The sequence below is a fragment of the Gracilinanus agilis genome, chromosome 4, assembly GCF_016433145.1.
Source record: "Gracilinanus agilis isolate LMUSP501 chromosome 4, AgileGrace, whole genome shotgun sequence".
Classification (NCBI taxonomy): domain Eukaryota; kingdom Metazoa; phylum Chordata; class Mammalia; order Didelphimorphia; family Didelphidae; genus Gracilinanus; species Gracilinanus agilis.
In genome coordinates, this window is record NC_058133.1 from 68,474,587 (window position 1) to 68,493,842 (window position 19,256).

The window sequence follows — 19,256 nt, forward strand, 5'->3', positions numbered from 1 at the left end:
TAAACAATGTCTGCCAAAATAAAAATTAATATTTGCCTTCTAGGTGATTTATTGGGAAAGAAATTAATCTTTCTCCTTGCCAATTGGTTTTCCACACTGCTACCAAAATGCTTTTCCTTAGGAGCAAGTCTGACCATGCTACTTCCTTGCTCAATAAACTCCAGTAGCTCCCTAATATCTCTAGCATCAGTTACAGTATTCACTATCTGACATTTGAAGCCTTTTACAACCTATCTTCAGCCTACATTCCACCCATATATACTACTCACCTAAAACTCTACAGTTAAAGGTCAATCTGGCCTTTTTACTATTCCTCACACACAGCATTTTCTCCAATCCCTTTGTTTGCTAGCCTGGAATGTACTCCTCCTTACCTCCATCTGGTAGAAACTCTTATCTTCCTTCAGGGCTTTAACCCTCCCACATAGAGCAAGGCAGGTCATTTAACCCTGAAAACAGTCTAATCCCACACTCAAACCTGGAGCCTTTCCAGTTCGGTCAGATCAATAAGATTTTGTGCTCCACTAATATAGCTTTTAAGAATGCAGGGACACCGTTGCTCCATGATCAGGCATCTAAATAGGACATAATGGAGGTCTGAAAAGCTGTATATTACTAACAGGTTATCTAGACCACCATATTTTTGCACATGGGTAATCAAGAAAAATTGAATGAATGAAAAATTCTGACATAGCACAAGTAGATAAGTCAATAACTTTTTAAGAAATGTACCTCCAATATTCTGGTTTTCTTCTATTTGATGGGAACTTTTAAAGCCTGATCTTTTAAAAAGTCAGCTTTATGAGAAGCCCATTGGACTTGGTTTCTCTAGTTATTGATTAGCTATTTTGGACTCGTCATGACCCCATTTGGGGTTTTCGTGGCAGACAATTGGAGTGGTTTGCTATTTCCTTCTCTTTTTTTTTTTACAGATGAGGAAATCGAGGCAAACAGAGTTAAGGGACTTGCCCAATTAGTCAGTTTAGTGTTTAGTGGTTTTTGAAGCCAGACCTGAACTCTGGAAGATAGTCTTCCTGAATCCAGGCTCAGGACTCTATGCAGTATGAAACCATCTAGCTGCCTAATCCCTGCTGCCCAGTCTTTAAATGGTTCATATGATCAATGTCATGTTAGGATAAACATTTTTTCACATTAGGGTGAATGCTAAGTATGGACGCTTGGCAGTTTTTTAGTATCAACTCTAATAAGTCCCTTTCCTGTTTGATGATCTTTAAATGAGTCTCAACATTTATTTATTCATTCATTCAAGTGCTTATAACTGAGGGAGATACAAGGTTAGATAAAACCTAATCTCTTCCCTCATGTGGGTATCTTAAACTAGTAAGAGAAACACAAATAACTAAAATACAAAATATCTTAGGTTGGTATAGTGAAAAGAGTACAAGATTTAGATTTATTGGATTCGGATCCTGCCACTACCAATTACTATTCCCTTCTTTGGATAAATCACTTAATCTCTCTGGACATCAATCACTTTTCTTAACTTCAAAATGACGGATTAGACCAGATGATTTCAGAGGCCCCTTCCATCTCTGAATCCATGGCCCTTTCTTTTTGTTAAAACCTTAATTTCTGTCTTAGAATCATACTAAGGATTGATCCTAATGCAGAAGAGTGATAAAGGCTGGGCAAAATTGTGGTTAAATGACTTGCTCAGGGTCACACAGTCAGGACGTGTCTGAGGCCAGATTGGAATGTAGGACTTCCCCTCTGCAGGACTGACATTCTATCCACTGAGCCACCTAATTGCCCCTGAATCCATGATCCGCTGATAAGTGCATTCAAGATGTGCTATGTGAAGTGTAGAGGAAGATTGCTACTAATGGGAGGAGGAGTTCAGGAACAGCTTCATGGAGGAATTGGAATTTTATTTGGCCCTTAAAAGATGGGATGTCATTTATTAGATGAAGAGGGAAGAAATAAGTATTAAGGTTAATATTTTCCTATCCCTGTTTTTTTGGCACCAAACATAAGATTTCTAGTCCATCCAGTGGAATTGAGAAAAAAAAAATCTTTGGGTTTGAGGAAATAAAGACACCAGATAAAAGTATGTGGATATTTTAAAAAAATCAAATATGCCTTAATCTAGCTTCATTTTCCCCAAAATAGTAATTTAAAGTATAGCATCTGTGTTAAACATTAGGAATCTCTTCATTATGTAAATCTCTGACTCCATACATAAAGGATTTATATTATATCCTACTTAGAAAATTAAAAACATTCCTTTCAATAGACTTTAACTTAGCATTTAAATATTTTAAAAAGGTTCTTGAGAAGTGTGATTAAATTATTGAGGCCAATGACCTCACATACTATAAATCCCAGGGTATCTAGTACAAAGAAAGACAAGGTTGTGTTTTGGCTTTTCTGTATCTTTTGCTTTTTGTTTATATTTTTATTATTATTATCATTATTATTTTAAAACTCTTACCTTCTGTCTTGGAACCAATACTGTGGCTAGGCAATGGGGGTTAAGTCACTTGCCCAGGGTCACACAGCTAGGAAATGTCTGAGGCCAAATTTGAACTCAGGACCTCCGATCTCTGGGCCTGACTCTCAATCCACTGAGCCACCCAGCTGCCCCACTATTTTTATTTATTTTTAACATTAATATTTTAGAATTTTGAGCTCCAAATTATCTCCGTCCTTTAAGCCATAGAGAAGGCAAATATGATACCAATTATACATGTGAAATCATACAAAACATATTTCCAGATTAACCATGTTGCCAAAAAAAAAGGCAGGAAAAATAAAGTGAAAAAAAAAGGATGCTTCAGTCTGCACTCAGAGTCTATCACTTCTTTCTTTGGAGGTGGACTGCATTTGTCATGGTGGGTCCTTTGGAATTATTTTGGATGAACAGTGACTAGGTTTTACTATTTCTGGGGGCATCACTAACTACCTTTATACTGAAGTAATTTTTGGACTGTCAAGCATACCTGAGCCCCTATGTGGACTCAGTACCCTCAGCCCACATACCAACATTTCAGGCAGTTCTGAGAAGGTACCTGTTCTTTGTGATCCACTCCCACCTTGGTTGCATCAGAAAGTCTGAATAATCTTCTTAAGTGGAAAGGTACCAGAGACATCTCAGGGTTCCAGTTTGATATATCTGAGTGGTTCAAATTACACTAAGCTGTAGAATGTTTCAGAACTTTCGAGGGATAAAAATGGGAGGGGCATGGCCATTTCTGCATACTTTAGTGCATCCTAATTTAGCTAGAATTGGCTCAGGCTCAGGTAGGAAATTTGGGACAGTTGTGCTTCTCCCAACTTTCCCAATTTCAAAATCTCCAGATGACCCAGATACCCCTAAGACAATTTACATTTTAGAGTCTCTTACATCTACCACCTTGAATATCTGCTAATTTGTAATTAATAAAAGGCAAAGGGTCCTCTTCTAAAATTTTTGTTGAGGCTTTGACTCCTAGGATAAGTTTAAAGAACTCTCCCATCCCCTAGTTACAAAGTCTGTTCCTCCCTCCTCCTTGACATTCAAAGATACCTTCTCCCAAATTATAATTCCATCTCTAAATCCCAACATAATCTTTTTTTTTTTTCTGTTTCCAGTGTGAAAGGATGGGATCACGAGGCAGTAGTTTGAAATATCTTCCACAGGTAGATAAAGGACATTTGCCCTACAGTTCACCTTTAACACACTGATATTACTATTGTCCAAAGCCATTTAATTCTCTTATGGCAGAAATTTATCTTTCCCTGGTAAAGCTATACTACAACACTAGAATAATATTTCCAAGTTCCATACCGGGTTTGATGTTTGTATACTGATTTTCAGTCTACATTTTTTATGGGGCATGACTTCTTTCCATGTTAGCTGATGGGATTTTTTTTTTATTTGTGTCAAATGAAACACATTATACGGTGAATTAACTATCTCTAGAATTTTTGTGACTTATTTATGAGGAGGCAAATATTTTTCCTTTAATCATCTTTTATATCTTTTGGAACCTCAAACTAGCCTGTTATTTCTTAGTTTGATCTTATTTTCCAGGTCATCAATTCAATGTCTTTGTGTCTCACAGACTTGGTATTCTCTTTAACAATGAGGTTTATCTGTTGTTATCTCCATGTCCTTGTTTTCCCTTTCAGCCTCTTCCAGCCTTAGACCAAAGCTTTCAGATTCTATTCTTGGCCAGAACTAAAGCTTTTACAAATATATGCTCATTTCATGCTAAGTCAATTTAGTAAAGTTTGAGAAGTTAATATGACTAGTTAATGGAGAATAGAGTTTCTTTTAAGCCAAAGTACCAAGGACCTAATGACATATAGAGTCTGGGATGATTTCAACCACAATTATCATGTAGGAATCTTTGGACCACAGTGAGGTAGCTGCTATGCCACTTAAGTAGGGCAACAGAGTAATCTAAAACTAGTGATGAGGATCCCATCCTAGTTGGGAGTATTCTAATATTAATTTCTACACAGAAACTTCTATACAGTAGTTCTCAAGTTCCTGAATCCCAAGCAAAAACAGAACAGCACAAGCACAAATTAGCTCTTTTATTCCTTAAACATTTTTTTCTTAATCAAAATCTTTTGCTTCCTACCTACCCACATGTATACTTTGTCTAAGTTTACCTGTGAAGAATCCAATTATCTGTTCAATATAATTTCCTTAGCTAGCTCCCCATTCCTGTTCCTCTGTGGGAGAGAATCTATCTTACATTATAGGAGCCCCCTTGTTCCTTGAACAATTATGTCCCCCTGAAGGTCAGGGAGCCACAAGCATCTGGGCTCTCTGCATCTCTCAATTGAGCTACAAAGGCCAGTACACTTTCACATTGACCTAGTTATGCACTTAATACTTAATTTGTTTGCATCTTTGTCCTTAAACACAGTATCATTTTACTGTGCTAGTAATTAAAAACAAAATTGTTAACAGTAGCACCTCTTTTCAGCTGTAAGAGGATAGTGTGGATAATCTTGTCATAGGATGCTATCAGTGGCAGAATAAGTCTTGCTAATACTATGCTCGCCTGAGGACATATTCAAATCAGACTTTAAGTTCTATTTGTCAGGGGTGATGGGAGCAGAATATGATATGGTTTCTGAAGTTCAATTACCTCGAATGACTTGGCAGGCCTCCTTAGCTTTCCTTTTCTGCATGTGGGAGACAGTGGCATTACCGGCTGAGCTTTGAAGACTTGCTTAGTTACAGACTACCTGGTCAGGAAAAGAAAGTTAATGGGAAGTATGAGAGGTGGTTCACCTACCAAAGAGTGATATATAGTAGTAGTCAAGGGAGGACTTTGATTTTCAAGCCTGATTCATTCTTGTTTTCTGTCTCTGTCTCTCTTTCTCTATCTCTATCTCTCTGTGTCTCTGCCTTTTTCTGTATCTCTCTGTCTCTGTCTTTCTCTCTTTTTTCTCTCTTATTCTCTCTCAGTCCCCTGTCTCTTCACTTCGGTCCACCATTACCTGTTCCATGACTTAAAAAAACCCAAAACTTTAGATTCAATACTAAGTATCTCTAAGGCAGAAGAACATTAAGGACTAGGGAGTTGGGGTAAAGTAACTTGTCCAGGGTCACACAGCTAGGAAATATTTGAGGCCAGATTTGAACCCAGGACCTCCTGACTCCAGCTCTGTCCACTGGGCCACCTAGATGCCCTCTCCTACAACTTTCTAACTTACCTTAGTGATAGGTGGAGGAACTAACATGTGGAAATGGAATTCTGACTCACCAACAGGGATTAACCAATTGGATACTAGGGTCAAAACGATGGAAATCCTAAGGGGAGAGTGACCATTCCCTTTTAGAATTTGTGATGGGGCAGCTAGGTGGCTCAGTGGATTGAGAGTCAGGTCTAGAGACAGGAGGTTCTGGGTTCAAATATGACCTCAGATACTTCCCAGCAGTGTGACCCTGGACAAGTCACTTAACCCCCATTGCTTAGCCTTTACAGCTCTCCTGCCTTGGAACCAATACACAGTATTGATTCTAAGACAGAAGGTAAGGGTTTAAAAAAAAAGAATTTGTGATAAAGGAAGGGAAGGGAAAGGGTATTTTAAAGGATTCAGAGGAAACCTAGGTAGCACTGAATAGGACTTTAATCCATGTGACAGGAAAAAATTAGTCCCAGAGAGATGAAAGATATTCAGTAATAAAATTCTGAAGACATAAAGAAAAACCATTTTAGTTATGGAGAAAAGTAGGATTTGTCTGGAGAGACCAACATGGATACACAGGGAACCCATCAAGTGATTTATATTAAAAAAAGAAAGAAAGAAATGTACTAAACATTGAAACAAGCCTACATGAAAGAATGTCATGTCCCTGTCAAACTATATCAGGGAGCCTAAAGCTGGGCATAAGGTGAGGCTGGTAAGGGAAGATCAAGACAACAGAAGAGGGGCTCATTTTTGTTTCCCTTAAACCTGGATTGAGAGAAAAGGAAGATTGAAGAAAAGATAAGACCTTTGCTTGGGATGGGCATAGTAAGGATAAAAGACAGCAGAGAGGAGGAGAAAGTACTTCTCAGATCTTCCTTCCCTTCTCTTTTGCCCAAAGATTATGTCCTTTGCTCTAGAGATGATAGGACACATGAAGAAAATAGCAAGAGAACACCTTGATATTCTCAATGAATTTAAGTCACTTGGTCCAGATGAACTAGTTCTCATAGAGTATCACTATTAATGGTCCATTGAGGGTGGCATCTGGTCCTTGGTGGAGTAACCCAGTGATCTGTGCTATTTTATATAATTTTTCAAGATCTTAGTTAAAAATATAAATGACACACTGATACAATTTTTGGCTGATAACATGTTTGGAAAGGATAAGTAACAAACTAGATGACAGTGATGGGATTCAAAGGGATCTTGTTGGACTAGAATTTTGGTCTTTATTAAGATGAGATTCATTAGAGATGGATGGAAATGCTAAATCTGAGGTATGAAAAATGAACTTTAGAAATACCAGATGGTAGTGGAATTTGTAGACTGCATTATCATAAAAAATGGGAGTTTTAGTGTAGTCTGTAATATATAGCAGTTAGGTGGTGCAATGGATAGAGTGCCTGGCCAGGAGTCAGTAAGACCTAAGTTCAAATCCATCTTGAAACACTATTGGTAGGACAGTAGGCAAGTCATTTAACTCAATTTGCCATAGTTTTCTTTTCTGTAAAGGGAGCTAGAGGAGGAAAGGGCAAACCACTCCATTATTATGGAGTGAAGAGTTGGACACAACTGAAACAACTCAAAAACAACAGCAACAACAACATGTGGCAGTCAAAAAGAATGTAATCTCAAGCTGCATTAAGGAGGCATTCTTTCTAGGAACAGGGGAATAACAGTCTGTGGAATTCTACTTTCATCAGACTTCATCTGAAATATGTGTTGAGTTCTAGACATCATAGGTTAAGAAGGGTATTGATGAACTGGAGAATGTCTGGAGGAGGGAAGCAAATGGTGAAGAAATTTGTGTCCTATATAAGGAATGGGTTGAAGTATCTGAGTATATTTAAATTGGAGAAGAAAAGACTCAGAGAGGATGTTAGCTATCTTCATATCTCTGAGAGGGCAGTCTGGAACTTCAGGTTGGAATTGGAATACAATGGGAAATTCATAAACCATTCCACAGTTAACATAAATGAGATTACCATTGAAGGGAAAGGATATTTCAGCAAAGACACACCATTAATTAAGGTGGGTACAACTCATAAGCTTCCTCATTGGTTATGTTGTGTACCACTGGTCAGAAACCTGAGCAACTCTTTCCTCTTCATGAGGTCTGGCTTTTGGACTTGGTCTAGCAAGATTTAAATCTAGACTTTTCCACTTAATAGCTGTATGACCTTGGATAAATCTTTCAAACCTTTATGGTTTTTGGTTCTTCATTTGTAAAATGATGGTGTTGGATAGCATGACAATTTCTCTTTGAGTTGAAAACCTATCAGCCTATTGTAGCATAACAAACACTCTTACTGGGCATAGGGGACAATTGATGAGAAAGGAAAGGGTGACTATTACCTAGTAGACCGACTTGCATGTTTCTGCTGTGCCTGTTAATATAGTTCCAGAATTATTAGGGAATGCATAAAATAGGTGTTTTTTAATCCTTCTTTGCATATATACCATTATAATTTTTCCAGACCAAGTAGTAGAACTAAGTAATGTTGAATCTCAGCTATCTCGCTTTATAAATTTTAAAGAATTGTAATTGCGATTTAGTCCTGTATCTTTTTGTTATTTATTATGCTATCAAAAACAAATCAGAATTTTAATACAAAGTACTATAGTTGAGAAGCCTTGAATAGGGAAGAAATGGTCTAATTTGTGCTTATTTCAGCCGCATTGTAGTTAACTACTTCAGGCTATTTCAGTGAGCAAAAAAGTTACCCCATGAAGTGCTATATTTTAATATGTGAGGAAGGGAATGAATCTCAGTTTTTGAAAGACATTCCTGTTTATTTCCAGTAAAAAGTTGTTCATATGAATTATGTAGTTCATCTAACACTTGTGGGAAGAAGGTTAATTGAAGAACAGCAGAACATTTACACACACCTCAATGTTTAAAGATTGTTTTGATATAAGGTTAACAACTACAAGGTAATATTCTCAAGAAATATGCACTTTGGAGAATCTTTAGGATAATAAAATTACCTTAAGGTAGCATTAGAATTTCAATTTCTAATAGTTGTCTTATACTCAATTTTGCTATCTTATTTTTCAATAATTTATGTAAAATTAATGCCAGATTGTTTTCTTTTCTGTCTTTGAGTCCATTATTCAAGTTGAAGTCACACCAGAAAATAATTTACAGTTAATACTTTATCAGTAGAGAGCACAAGCTCTGGCAGGTCCTGTCAGGCTGGAAAAAATTCAGGGTTTGGCCAACTGAAAAGTCTGTGATCCAAGTACTAGCCTGACTGTATTCAGAAAGGTGCATCACTACATTGCATCCCACAAGTGATATTTCAAAATCTTGAAGTATCAGAGTTTTATTTTAATTTTTTAATTTATTGAAAAAACCCAAAATGTCTACATTGCTTGGTAACAACATAGATTATCCAATCAATCAACTGATAAACATTTATTAAGTGCCTACTATGTTCCAGCCACCAAGAAACACAAAAAATACTGTCAAGATTAAAGTAAGAGGAAACCTTCAATCTGTTATATAGACTCTTGGGAGGATATGTGGTATATCATGGAGGAGAATTCTACATGAAGAAGACAGTATATAAAGGGCAGATAGAAGAGAGGGTATAATTGGAGTTGGCCAGGAAGTGGTGTACAGCCCTTGTTCCAAGCAAGATAAGGAGAATGAATACTCATCTATTAGATCAAGTGGACCCAGAGACCCAGCCCTCTCTAGGCTAGGTATATACCAGCTGTCATTCACATCTCTGCTCCATCATAACCTTGGACTCCATCTTTGCATCCACTTGATTCTTCTTTAGTACTTCTGATGAGAAGAAACTCTCTACCTCACATTTCACTTTTAAAGAATTCTAATTGCTTTAAAGTTCTTTATGTTGAATTACAGTCTAGTTTCTTATCATTTATAACCAGCCCTTGGTTCTAGTTTAGAACTCTGGAATCAAGCATAAGTACTAGTACTATCACTTGATATGCCAAATGATGATATGAATGAAATGAAAATGAAAATATAGATGATGTCTATTTTGTTGCTAAAATTTTGATTTAGAAAAAGATAAAAGGGGGTTTTTAGTTCTAATTTTTCCAATATTCATTTTACATGTAAGCTTTGATAAGGGATAATTTATTTTCTACACTAGTTTAGAGTATGAGCTACAGAAAGAAGTTTTTAGTCTGTTGAAATCCCAAGAACAGATGATTCTTCTTCCCATATTCTCTAATCTTACAAAAAATAATGCCACTTGGTTATGCTTTATTAATACATTGTATATAAGCACCTGAATGTCTCTTTGCATAATAAGCCTTGGAATGTTTATCATCATTTATGGATGCATCTGGCAGTGCACAAAGTGGAACCTAAAGTGTTTACTTTGATTAATACCTCTTGCATTTTTCTTTTTTGTTTTCCAACAAAAATTGATCAGGTTCTGTGTTTGCTTCATCAAAAAAAGAGCTCCATCCTTTTCTGAATGAGATGTAATTAGAAAGTCTATCAGGAACCAAAAAAAAAAAAAGCAAACAGGGGCATACTGTTGAGTTGGCAAATTTTATATGGTTTCTCCCTTTATAGTAGAGAAGATCTAATAGACATTGTAATACTTCCAGAGAAAATGAGTTATTGTTAATCAACATGTCACAGCACCAGTTTGGCCATTTTACATTTATTGAACTGACTTAAACTACTTAATTCCACCAAGTAGATTTTATAATTGATATCTAGACTTATGATGTCCTCCCAGGGACAAACACTTATGTTATTTCCTATACATTTCTTTTACAATTAGTAAAGTTGTGGTCAGTGTAGTTTTTACTTTCAAATGAATAAAACTCACATATTAGTAGAGATGTATTTTTTTTATGAAGAGTAGAATATAACTCTTTCCTGGTTCAAATAAGTTCAATTCAATAAATAATTAGGGAGACAGGTAGGTAGCACGGTGGATAGAGTGTCAGGTCTGGAGGCGAGAGGACATACGTTAAAATCTGACCCTAGACACTTCCTAACTGTGTGCCCTAGCTGGGCAAATCACTTTACCCCAATTGCCTAGCCCTTGTTGGTCGTCTCTCTTATAACTGATACCAAGAAAGAAAGTAAGAATTTTTAAATAAACAAACAAATAAATAAAGAATGACCTAAATATGCAAGGGACTCTTAGGGGAGGGGGTGAAACAAAAGTGAATTTAAGAATTGGACCTTGTTCTTAAAGAGCTTGCAATTTAATTAGAAAGTAAAGGATATGGAAAATGATATGACAAGTGCCTAAATAATTGTAGTTAAAACAAAAGCTCCAGTATGAGTGAGAGTAATAATACTGCTGCATTTTAAAATATATTTTCTATAGACTGTTTTGGCATTCATATCCAAATGTAAATTACCACACATCCCTAGAGTTTCCTGTAACATTGAAATTATTAAAATCTGTCTGAGAAGGGAATAGTCTGCCATTCACTTTTTTCCTTAATGGGGAGAAATGTCTGTCATGAACTACCTTGTCCCTTGGTGGACCCTATAAGCTAGTCAGATAAATTATATATCTGTGAATATATAAATTGTTTTCTTTTTTAAAGTTTCTACCCCAAAGATCTGCAGCAGTTTTTGGATGGGATCATATGTATGGGTACAAAGAATAACCAGTAGACAGGTTATATAGACCTTTAAAGTCTTTTATCTTAAGTATTTTCAGCAATACCTTGATCTTAGACAGTTCTGAAGGTCATATGACAAAGAATGCCATACACCTCTAGAGAAAGAACTGTTGGGAGTCAGATGCAGATCAAAGCATACTTTTTCACATGAGTTTATTTACTGTTTTATTTGGAGGTTTAGGTTTTATATGAGTCTTCTCCTACAAAAATTACCAATATGGAAGTATGTTTTGCATGATAATACATGTATAACTCAGATCAAATTGCTTACTTTCTGGGGGGTGGGAAAGAGGGGGAGAAAAACAATTTAGATCTTATAATTTTGGAAAATGTATGTGAAAAATTGTCATTGCAGATAATTGGGAAAATAAAAGATTTTTTAATAAAAAGTATCTTTTATGAGCTGTAATATTACAGTTTATTATTTTAAAAATCTGAGTTAACATAAGAGGGAAGAAAATTTTTTTGGTGTAGAAGTTAAATGGATAGAAAACAATTAATAAAAGAGGGATAAATGGCTACTTCTTTGATTGTTTTGAATGAAGGATTGTCAACAACAGAGTCAATGATGAACCAAGTTTTATATGCTATTCCTTTTTTGGAATTCTCTCTTCTTTTGAAATACTTGGTAGATGTTCATTTTCTTCTCCATTTATTCCTTTCAAGCTGGAACTCCTGCTTTGGGACTCTTCTTTCTTGATTGGTAGTTGACTCACTCACCAAATTTAACTTTGATTTCAGCCATTCTCCAGCCATCTTTCAACAGCCATCATATTGATGCATTCCCTATCCTCCTCTTTTACAGTTCTAGAACCATAATCAGACTGATTCTGCCATTACTTCTGGAAGGGATATGTCAGTTAGCTCCCAGTGGCTCCACTCACCTGGCCAAATCCTTGTAATTTTCTTGCTTCAAAGGACCTTCCTTGGGCATCATTACACTGTATGTGTTGTCTATCAGTATTAAAATATAAGTGTAATGTAATGTAATGTAATGTAATGTAATATAATATAATATAATATAATATAATATAATATAATCATATATTATATATGTTATATATAATAAAATATAAGCTCAGTCAATAATTTGGTAATGCATGAACCTGCTACTCCATCTTTCACAATATGTATTTTCAATATATGAACAAGAACAAGTGCCAGATACTGTGGTGCTGGAATATCTTTAGGAAAACACTGTTTGGGACCACCTCAGATTGCTGTCTAAAGAGGCTGTTTTGCACTCAGTTCTTTTAGAATTTTGTCAGGTGTGGCCACTTTTGTAATGGTCTTCTCTTTAGGAATAAGTTTTCTTCTATGGCTCTGGAAGGGTCTTGCTTCTTTTTGTTTTCTCCCTGTTGATAGTTACTTCAGAGGCCTATATTGTTCTCTTCTCTCTTTTGTTCGACCTTTGAGTCAATACTTTGACTTTCAGAGCATTGCTAGCAATTTGCATGTGATGCCCAGAAAGCAGATTATTCCTAATATGATTTATTTGAGAAGACAGGGCTTGCTTTTTGCTTCAGTATTTCTCCAATTATGTTCAAACTTTTACCCATAATTCAAAGAATGAAAACTGGCAAAGTTTCAAGGTTTTTCTGTTGTTGTTTTCAACTAATGGTTTTTGTAGCATGCTTGAAACAAGAAGCTGCTTTTACATTTTCTTCTTTCCCTTTTGCAAACATCAAGGCTGACTAAATCAGATCTGCTCTTGTAAACCCATCTGTTTTGTAAGGAACTGCAAGCAGACTTGCTGGTAGTGTTTCAGCATAGATCTGACACCAATATGGAAGTAAAGGAGGGGTCCCTGTGGAGTTCAAATCAAAAGCATGTTCTAAAGGTCAGATTTTTAAAGGCTTGAGATTCACTGTTAGCTGACCAGTTGTGGTTAATAATAACTTGTCAATGATAATCTTTATATACTAACAGTATGGCACAGTATGTGTTAAGTTGAAGTATTTATTTGTCATTGAATTTAAAGGGAGAAAGAAGCCTAGAAGGCATTAAATCTTCATGTGGTATAAGAATAACTTTAATCTTCTAAGGCATGAAGTCCAGAGGAGTTATTTGACTTTCCTAAAGCCAAAAAATAGACCCAGGACTTGAATTTGTGGAGATTAAAATTAATATGCAAAATACTAAATATTATATTCATAAATATTTTATTCATAATAAACTAACAAAAGAGACTAACTTAAAGGTACTAACCAGCTCACTCCCAGGAACCAAAGTGAGAGAAGGAGGAGTTACAGCTAACTATAAAACAATAATGTGGCCATGCAAACGTGGAGGCACAGGAGAGATTAAAGGGAATTTTGGGAAAACTAAGGACTTATGGGTGATGAAGTCCAAGCTTCAAAATCTCCATTTATCTTCTCTTGTTGTCCAGTGCTTGCATGCCTGATATAAATGCTGATTGCTGCTATTGCTTTGGTAAAGGCATTATTATTTTGAAAATAGGACAAAGAAAAGGATAGTTAAATGATTAGAGAAGTGCAGTGCAATGGGAAGGATATTGACTTTCGATTCAAATTCTTACTAATGCTTACTGCCTGTATGTCTTCGGATGGATTTGGTCACTTCCAGCCTGACCGTTTTTGAATTTACAACTAGTTCTAGAGATCTGGGATCTTTTAATTATTCTTTGGGAATTTGCTTTTATACTCCATCTATTTGGTTATATGTGAAAAGTTATCCCCAGTCTAGCACTTAGCAATTTTGTTGACAATATAGAATTAACCATATCAAAGGCAATAAGTTGTGGTCATCCAGACTTCTTTTTGTAATCCTTGCTGATACTTCAGTGCTTCCCATTTTTTCCCTTCATAATAAGCAAGTAGATGATTCTTTCCAAGTGTCATAACAACTAAAAAAAAGATGAATTATTATAAGCATATCAGTGGTATAAATTCTTGAAGGACAGATAATGTTATACTTGGAATAGGAGAACTAGAAATGGAACTCACTTCTAAAATAATCAAAAGTAAATCAAGGTGCTTGCCATACATTCTAGAAAGTGGAATTTAACTAATCTCCACTGCAATCTCAGTTCTCTTTTCTGTTGTATCATAGATTTTTATCACTCTTCAGATTGGTCTTTTTTAAAAGAATATAATTTATTCTTTTGCTTCAAAACTTTGGAAATAAAAAAGAAATAAAGTCTTTATAGAATGAGTTTGATTTCTGAGAATCACATGTGGATTCTTTATTCTTGGGAAAAAAGCAGAATTCAACTCTCATGTAATTTTTGTCTCAGAAAGGCTCCAGGAAACGGAACAGAGCCCCTAAGACCTTGTTTATTTTCCTGCAATTTAAAGGGATGGTGGTAGCTAATAAGGGCCCCTGGTTTAAAAAAATAATGATGGTAGTGGTCCCCCTTTCCCTCCTTTTTTTTTTTTCCAGAATCACAACCGCCACTGACCTTTAACTCCTAAAAACAGAATTCAGAACAGCAACTTGACGATTGACAAATATGGTCCCACTTTAGCCCTATGCCTTCTATCATTAATCCTCTTCTGTGTTTTTTTTAATTTGTGTACACATAGTTACTTTTTAAAATTTTTTTTTAGTGATTGAGTATTTTTTTCCCTCCCTCTCACCTTCCATCATCACTAGGAAAAAAAAAGAAAGAAACAAAATCTGCATGCCACCTTTTTATATGGAATATGTCTTTCCATGTTTGGGGTGGGTGGAGAATGTGGGGCAAAAATTATTTTAGAAGAAATTTGGGGGTTTTAAGCCATGTACAATCTTCAGACAGAGTTTAAGATCACTAGGTATCATTTGATTTGTGCCTATTATCATTAGTGCATACAAGTTTGCTTTAGATGTAGGAGGATTCCACAACCCATTGAGAAGAAAAAAAAATAATAGTTGGCATTTCTTGAGTACTTTGAGGTTTTCAGAGCTCTTTATTACATTATCTCATTGGAGCAGGTAGTTCACAGGTCATATCAAGATTCATCTATCCATGATATAAAAGAGAAATAAGTTTCTGATATTCAGAGTGGTAGTAGAGGAGAGAATATTCATTGTGAAGGAACATTATCCTTAGCGTTTTGGAGGGTCAGTGGAACCCCGTTGATGTGGTCTATGGAGGAGGCAAGTTCTGAAGTATTAAGTTTCTGTTTCCTCTTCCTGTTTCTTATGGACATCACAGAGGATGCTTTTTAAAAATATCATTTGAAGTCAATTTGACAGAGAAGTAGGGTCACACAGGTAGTAGAACCTAGATTCAAAACCAGGTCCTTTAACTATAACTCCATATTAATTGCTACTGTTAGTCCACTTCTTGCACTTTTATAAACAGGTAATTTAATGGGTAGAAAAATAGGCTTGGAATCAGGAAGAATCTGAACTCACTAGCTTTTGTGACTTTGCATAAGTCACATTGACCGTTTGTACCTGAGTTTCGTCATCTGTAAAATGGGAGTAATAATGCCTACTTTCCTGAATTTTTGTAAGTGTAAAATTAGATATTTGTAAAGCATTTTGGAAATCCTTAAGCTCTCTGTAAATGCTATTGTTATTGTTGTTATTATTCTGAGTGTGTTATACTGCTTAACCTTCATTTTCATTAAAAATACTCTTAAGCAGTAAAATGCTTATCTAGTTTGCAAAATTGAAATGGAGAAAGGAATAGAAAAACAAGAGTTTAAATTGTACTTGTCGAACTTTAGTGAAGTTCCAGGGATTAATCCCTGGAGCAGCTGACTATGTGGAAAGAATATATAAATATATAGATATAAGGAGTCTTAAAAAGTTAACCTTAAAGGGGAAATATAGTCAAATGTAGTTTGATCTGCTGATTTCTAAGGGGCCTTCAATAGTCTAAGTTCCTACAGATTTTTAGATGTTTGTTTCTACAATCTAAGAGGGCCAACTAAATACCCATGATGCTATATTCTCCAGGATCTTTATAGACCATTTCTGCCATTCTCTGATAAAAATTTTATCCTTCAGGCCACTGCTTCTTGTAGAGAGCCACCTTGGGTAAATAATGTTTTCTTTCATCAGCTTTTCAGACCATATGTAAATGAAGATTTTTATTGTAGAAGAGATCTTTTTCCTCCTAGGAAAAACCAGGGCAATAAAAACATGATCCTGCCTTTCTGAAAACTCATTTCCCATACTTAGGGCTTGTACTGTATCAGATAAAACAAAGATTGAATACTCAAGCACTCTTCTTTTAAAATGAAAATTACTTCATAGTCACTTCTCTAAAGCCATTTTTATTGCCTTTAGTGGGTTCTTCCTTTTTCTCTTGCAAGTAGAAATTCATCTATGTCTCATTGCACGAGTTGAGGCAACTAAAAAGCCATTTGACTTTGGTTCTGTTGCAAGTCAGAAGAAATATTTTTTTGTTTCCTATCTACTTCTGTAAGCAGTATTTGTAAGCAGCAGAATTTCCTTAGAACTTATTTGTAATATTTTGGGTGCTTTCTGACAAATGTAGAGCTTTAGTGTGTTTCTTTTTTCCCCACTAACCAATATAAGACCTAATTACCACCCAGCATGAAGCAGAAGCTGAGTTGAAAAGGGATAGCAAGAGTTGTTGGCTTAACTCATAGTTGATTAGCTATCCCCATCTTTTCTTGATCTTCTGGGCAAGAGAGAATAAGAATTAAGATTTATTGAAGAAATGCACATTTTCAAAACTTCCTTTCTTTTATTCAAGACTGAGAAAGGGATATAGTCAAAGGTTTACAGATAGAAAACATTAAACAAGGCTTTTAATTTGCAATTAGCACTCTTTTGAAGCTGACTGGAAATATGTGGAATAAATGTATCCACTAGGGTTGCTAGAAGGAGTCAGAGCCTATTTTCTTGACATTCATACAGATACAATAACCAACATTTCCAAGAATAACAGAACAGTAACTGAATGAGTAATCGTTTCCCACTGGGCTTAGAATGGCACCCATATTGGAGCTTCTGGAGCCTGTATTTCTGAAAGAAATATCACTTTGTTTCCCTAAGGCAGATGTCATATTTTATAGAAGCTTATATGCCTTATTCTGTGTGTGTGCATTGGGAGGGGTTTTGAGGTAACTGGATTTTTAATCTGATATAATCAATTGGTCTGTTGTAAAGATTTTTTTTTCATGTTTGTGGTCCTTTTTTTATTTTTAAGGACTCTGCGCAGGAGAGTGTTATAACACGAGACATTCATCGAACATTTCCTGCACATGATCATTTCAAGGACACTGGAGGAGATGGTCAAGAATCCCTTTATAAAATCTGCAAGGTACAGCCTCTCCATCCTGACTTTTCTTCTTTCTTACAAAACAAAAAATAAAGGAGGACTTTTTTTTCCAAGTCCCCATCTTGAGTTCTGCAGATTTGTTCTATATTTAGAAATTGTTTTATTTCTTATTTGCAACTTTGGTCTGTGTAATATTAATAGGCAGTGAAGGCATAATATTTTCATTATATTTTCCCTGCCCTACCCGTGTGCTCTCATGATCCTTTGACTTGGAATCCTGTTTTCTGTGAGCTGGAACACAGTATGGCTTAAAGCTTGCTTTGCCTTTATAATGAGGTTAACAGAAGGTTCTGTCAGTACTAACATAGAAAACCAAAAGGAGACACACAGAATTAGTAGCTGGCTCTGCCCTTCTGAGGAGAGTGCATAAGGATATCAATAAGTTGGTCAATAAGTGTTTATTAGGCATTTATTATATGCCAGGAACTGTGCTAAATGCTGAGGATACAAAGAAAAGGGTAAAAATCAAACCCTGTTCCTGATTTTATTGGGGAAGACATGGTCGCTGTCTCTTTCTCTGTCTCTGTCTTTGTCTCTATCTCTGTCTCTGTCTGTCTCTTTCTCTATCTCTGTCTCTGTCTGTCTCTTTCTCTGTCTCTGTATTTGTCTCTATCTCTGTCTCTGTCTCTGTCTCTGTCTCTCTCTCCATTTCCCCCCTTGCCTTCTCTCTGTCTCTCTGTCTGTCTCTGTCTCTGCCTCTGTCTCTGTCTCAGTGTCTGTGTCTGTGTCTGTCTGTCTGTCTGTCTGTCTGTCTGTCTCTTCCCCACCTTGCCTTCCCTCTGTCTCTTTGTCTCTGTCTTTCTGTCTGTTTCTTTGGCTCTTTCTGGCTCTCTGTCTTTTTCTGTCTCTGTCTCTCTTTATCTCGCTCAACATTTTTTTTTAACCAGGAGCTAGAAAAGAGAAAAGATTAGGTTGACTCTCATTTCTGAAAATCTGTGACTACCTTGATAATATTGCGTTCCCATGTTTTTTCTTCATTTCAGCTTGTTGTATTTATTACTCAATGTCTCTTCCTTTCATGGGTAGAATGCCTGCAGAAAAAACAATTTGAAAACTTTGAATTTTGATCTGCCTGGAAACCAAAGCTTCCTGTGCCTGCCAGCATTTTAATATAGTAGCATAGCCTGTGGCAATGTTTCTTTTTGCTGTCCTTCAAAAATCTCATTTCTTAAGACTATACAGTATGTACCAAATTATCTTCCTTATCTTCCAGTATATAGTGAAGGACATGTGATTTCCTTAGATAGGGGAATTCCCATGGTGGGAAATGCCTCTGTGAATTCAATGGTAAGTCCTAAAACATTGCTAAGATACAGAAGTTGTGACTTGCCCAAGTTTACTATACTGGTCAGTGTCAGAGATGGAATTTGGATGCAAACTTTCTGGTCTCTAATCCTGAAATCCCCATAATAGCCAATAGTTTTATTTTTCACCCCCTCAGACAGATTATCAGATTAACTAACAATTTTATTTTATTTAAAAGACTCACAAATTAAGCTTTTAATCATTAGAAAAATGATCAAAAGTCAGTTAGTAGCAAGGGGGACAGGGGGAAAAGGGGACCTGGTTAATTCATTAATTCATTCATCAGCTAATCAAAATTTGACATTTCTATTGAAATATGACCTTTCAGTGGTCAGTCAGTTGTACTTTTAGACATAGTTTCCTTTCTGGGTGGATGTTATTTTAAAATTACCTTTAG

The 19,256-nt window shown here is 35.9% G+C and overlaps 1 protein-coding gene across 3 annotated transcripts in view; it reads left to right on the top strand.

The window, feature by feature from the left end:
• Nucleotides 1-19,256, top strand: part of RABGAP1L (RAB GTPase activating protein 1 like) — a 605,798-nt gene that overhangs the window by 295,776 nt on the left and 290,766 nt on the right. For all 3 annotated transcript variants that reach the window (XM_044674101.1, XM_044674102.1, XM_044674100.1), the window contains one exon: nt 17,423-17,536. In XM_044674101.1, the coding sequence (XP_044530036.1) occupies nt 17,423-17,536 (114 nt within the window). The remainder of the gene's footprint in view (nt 1-17,422; nt 17,537-19,256) is intronic.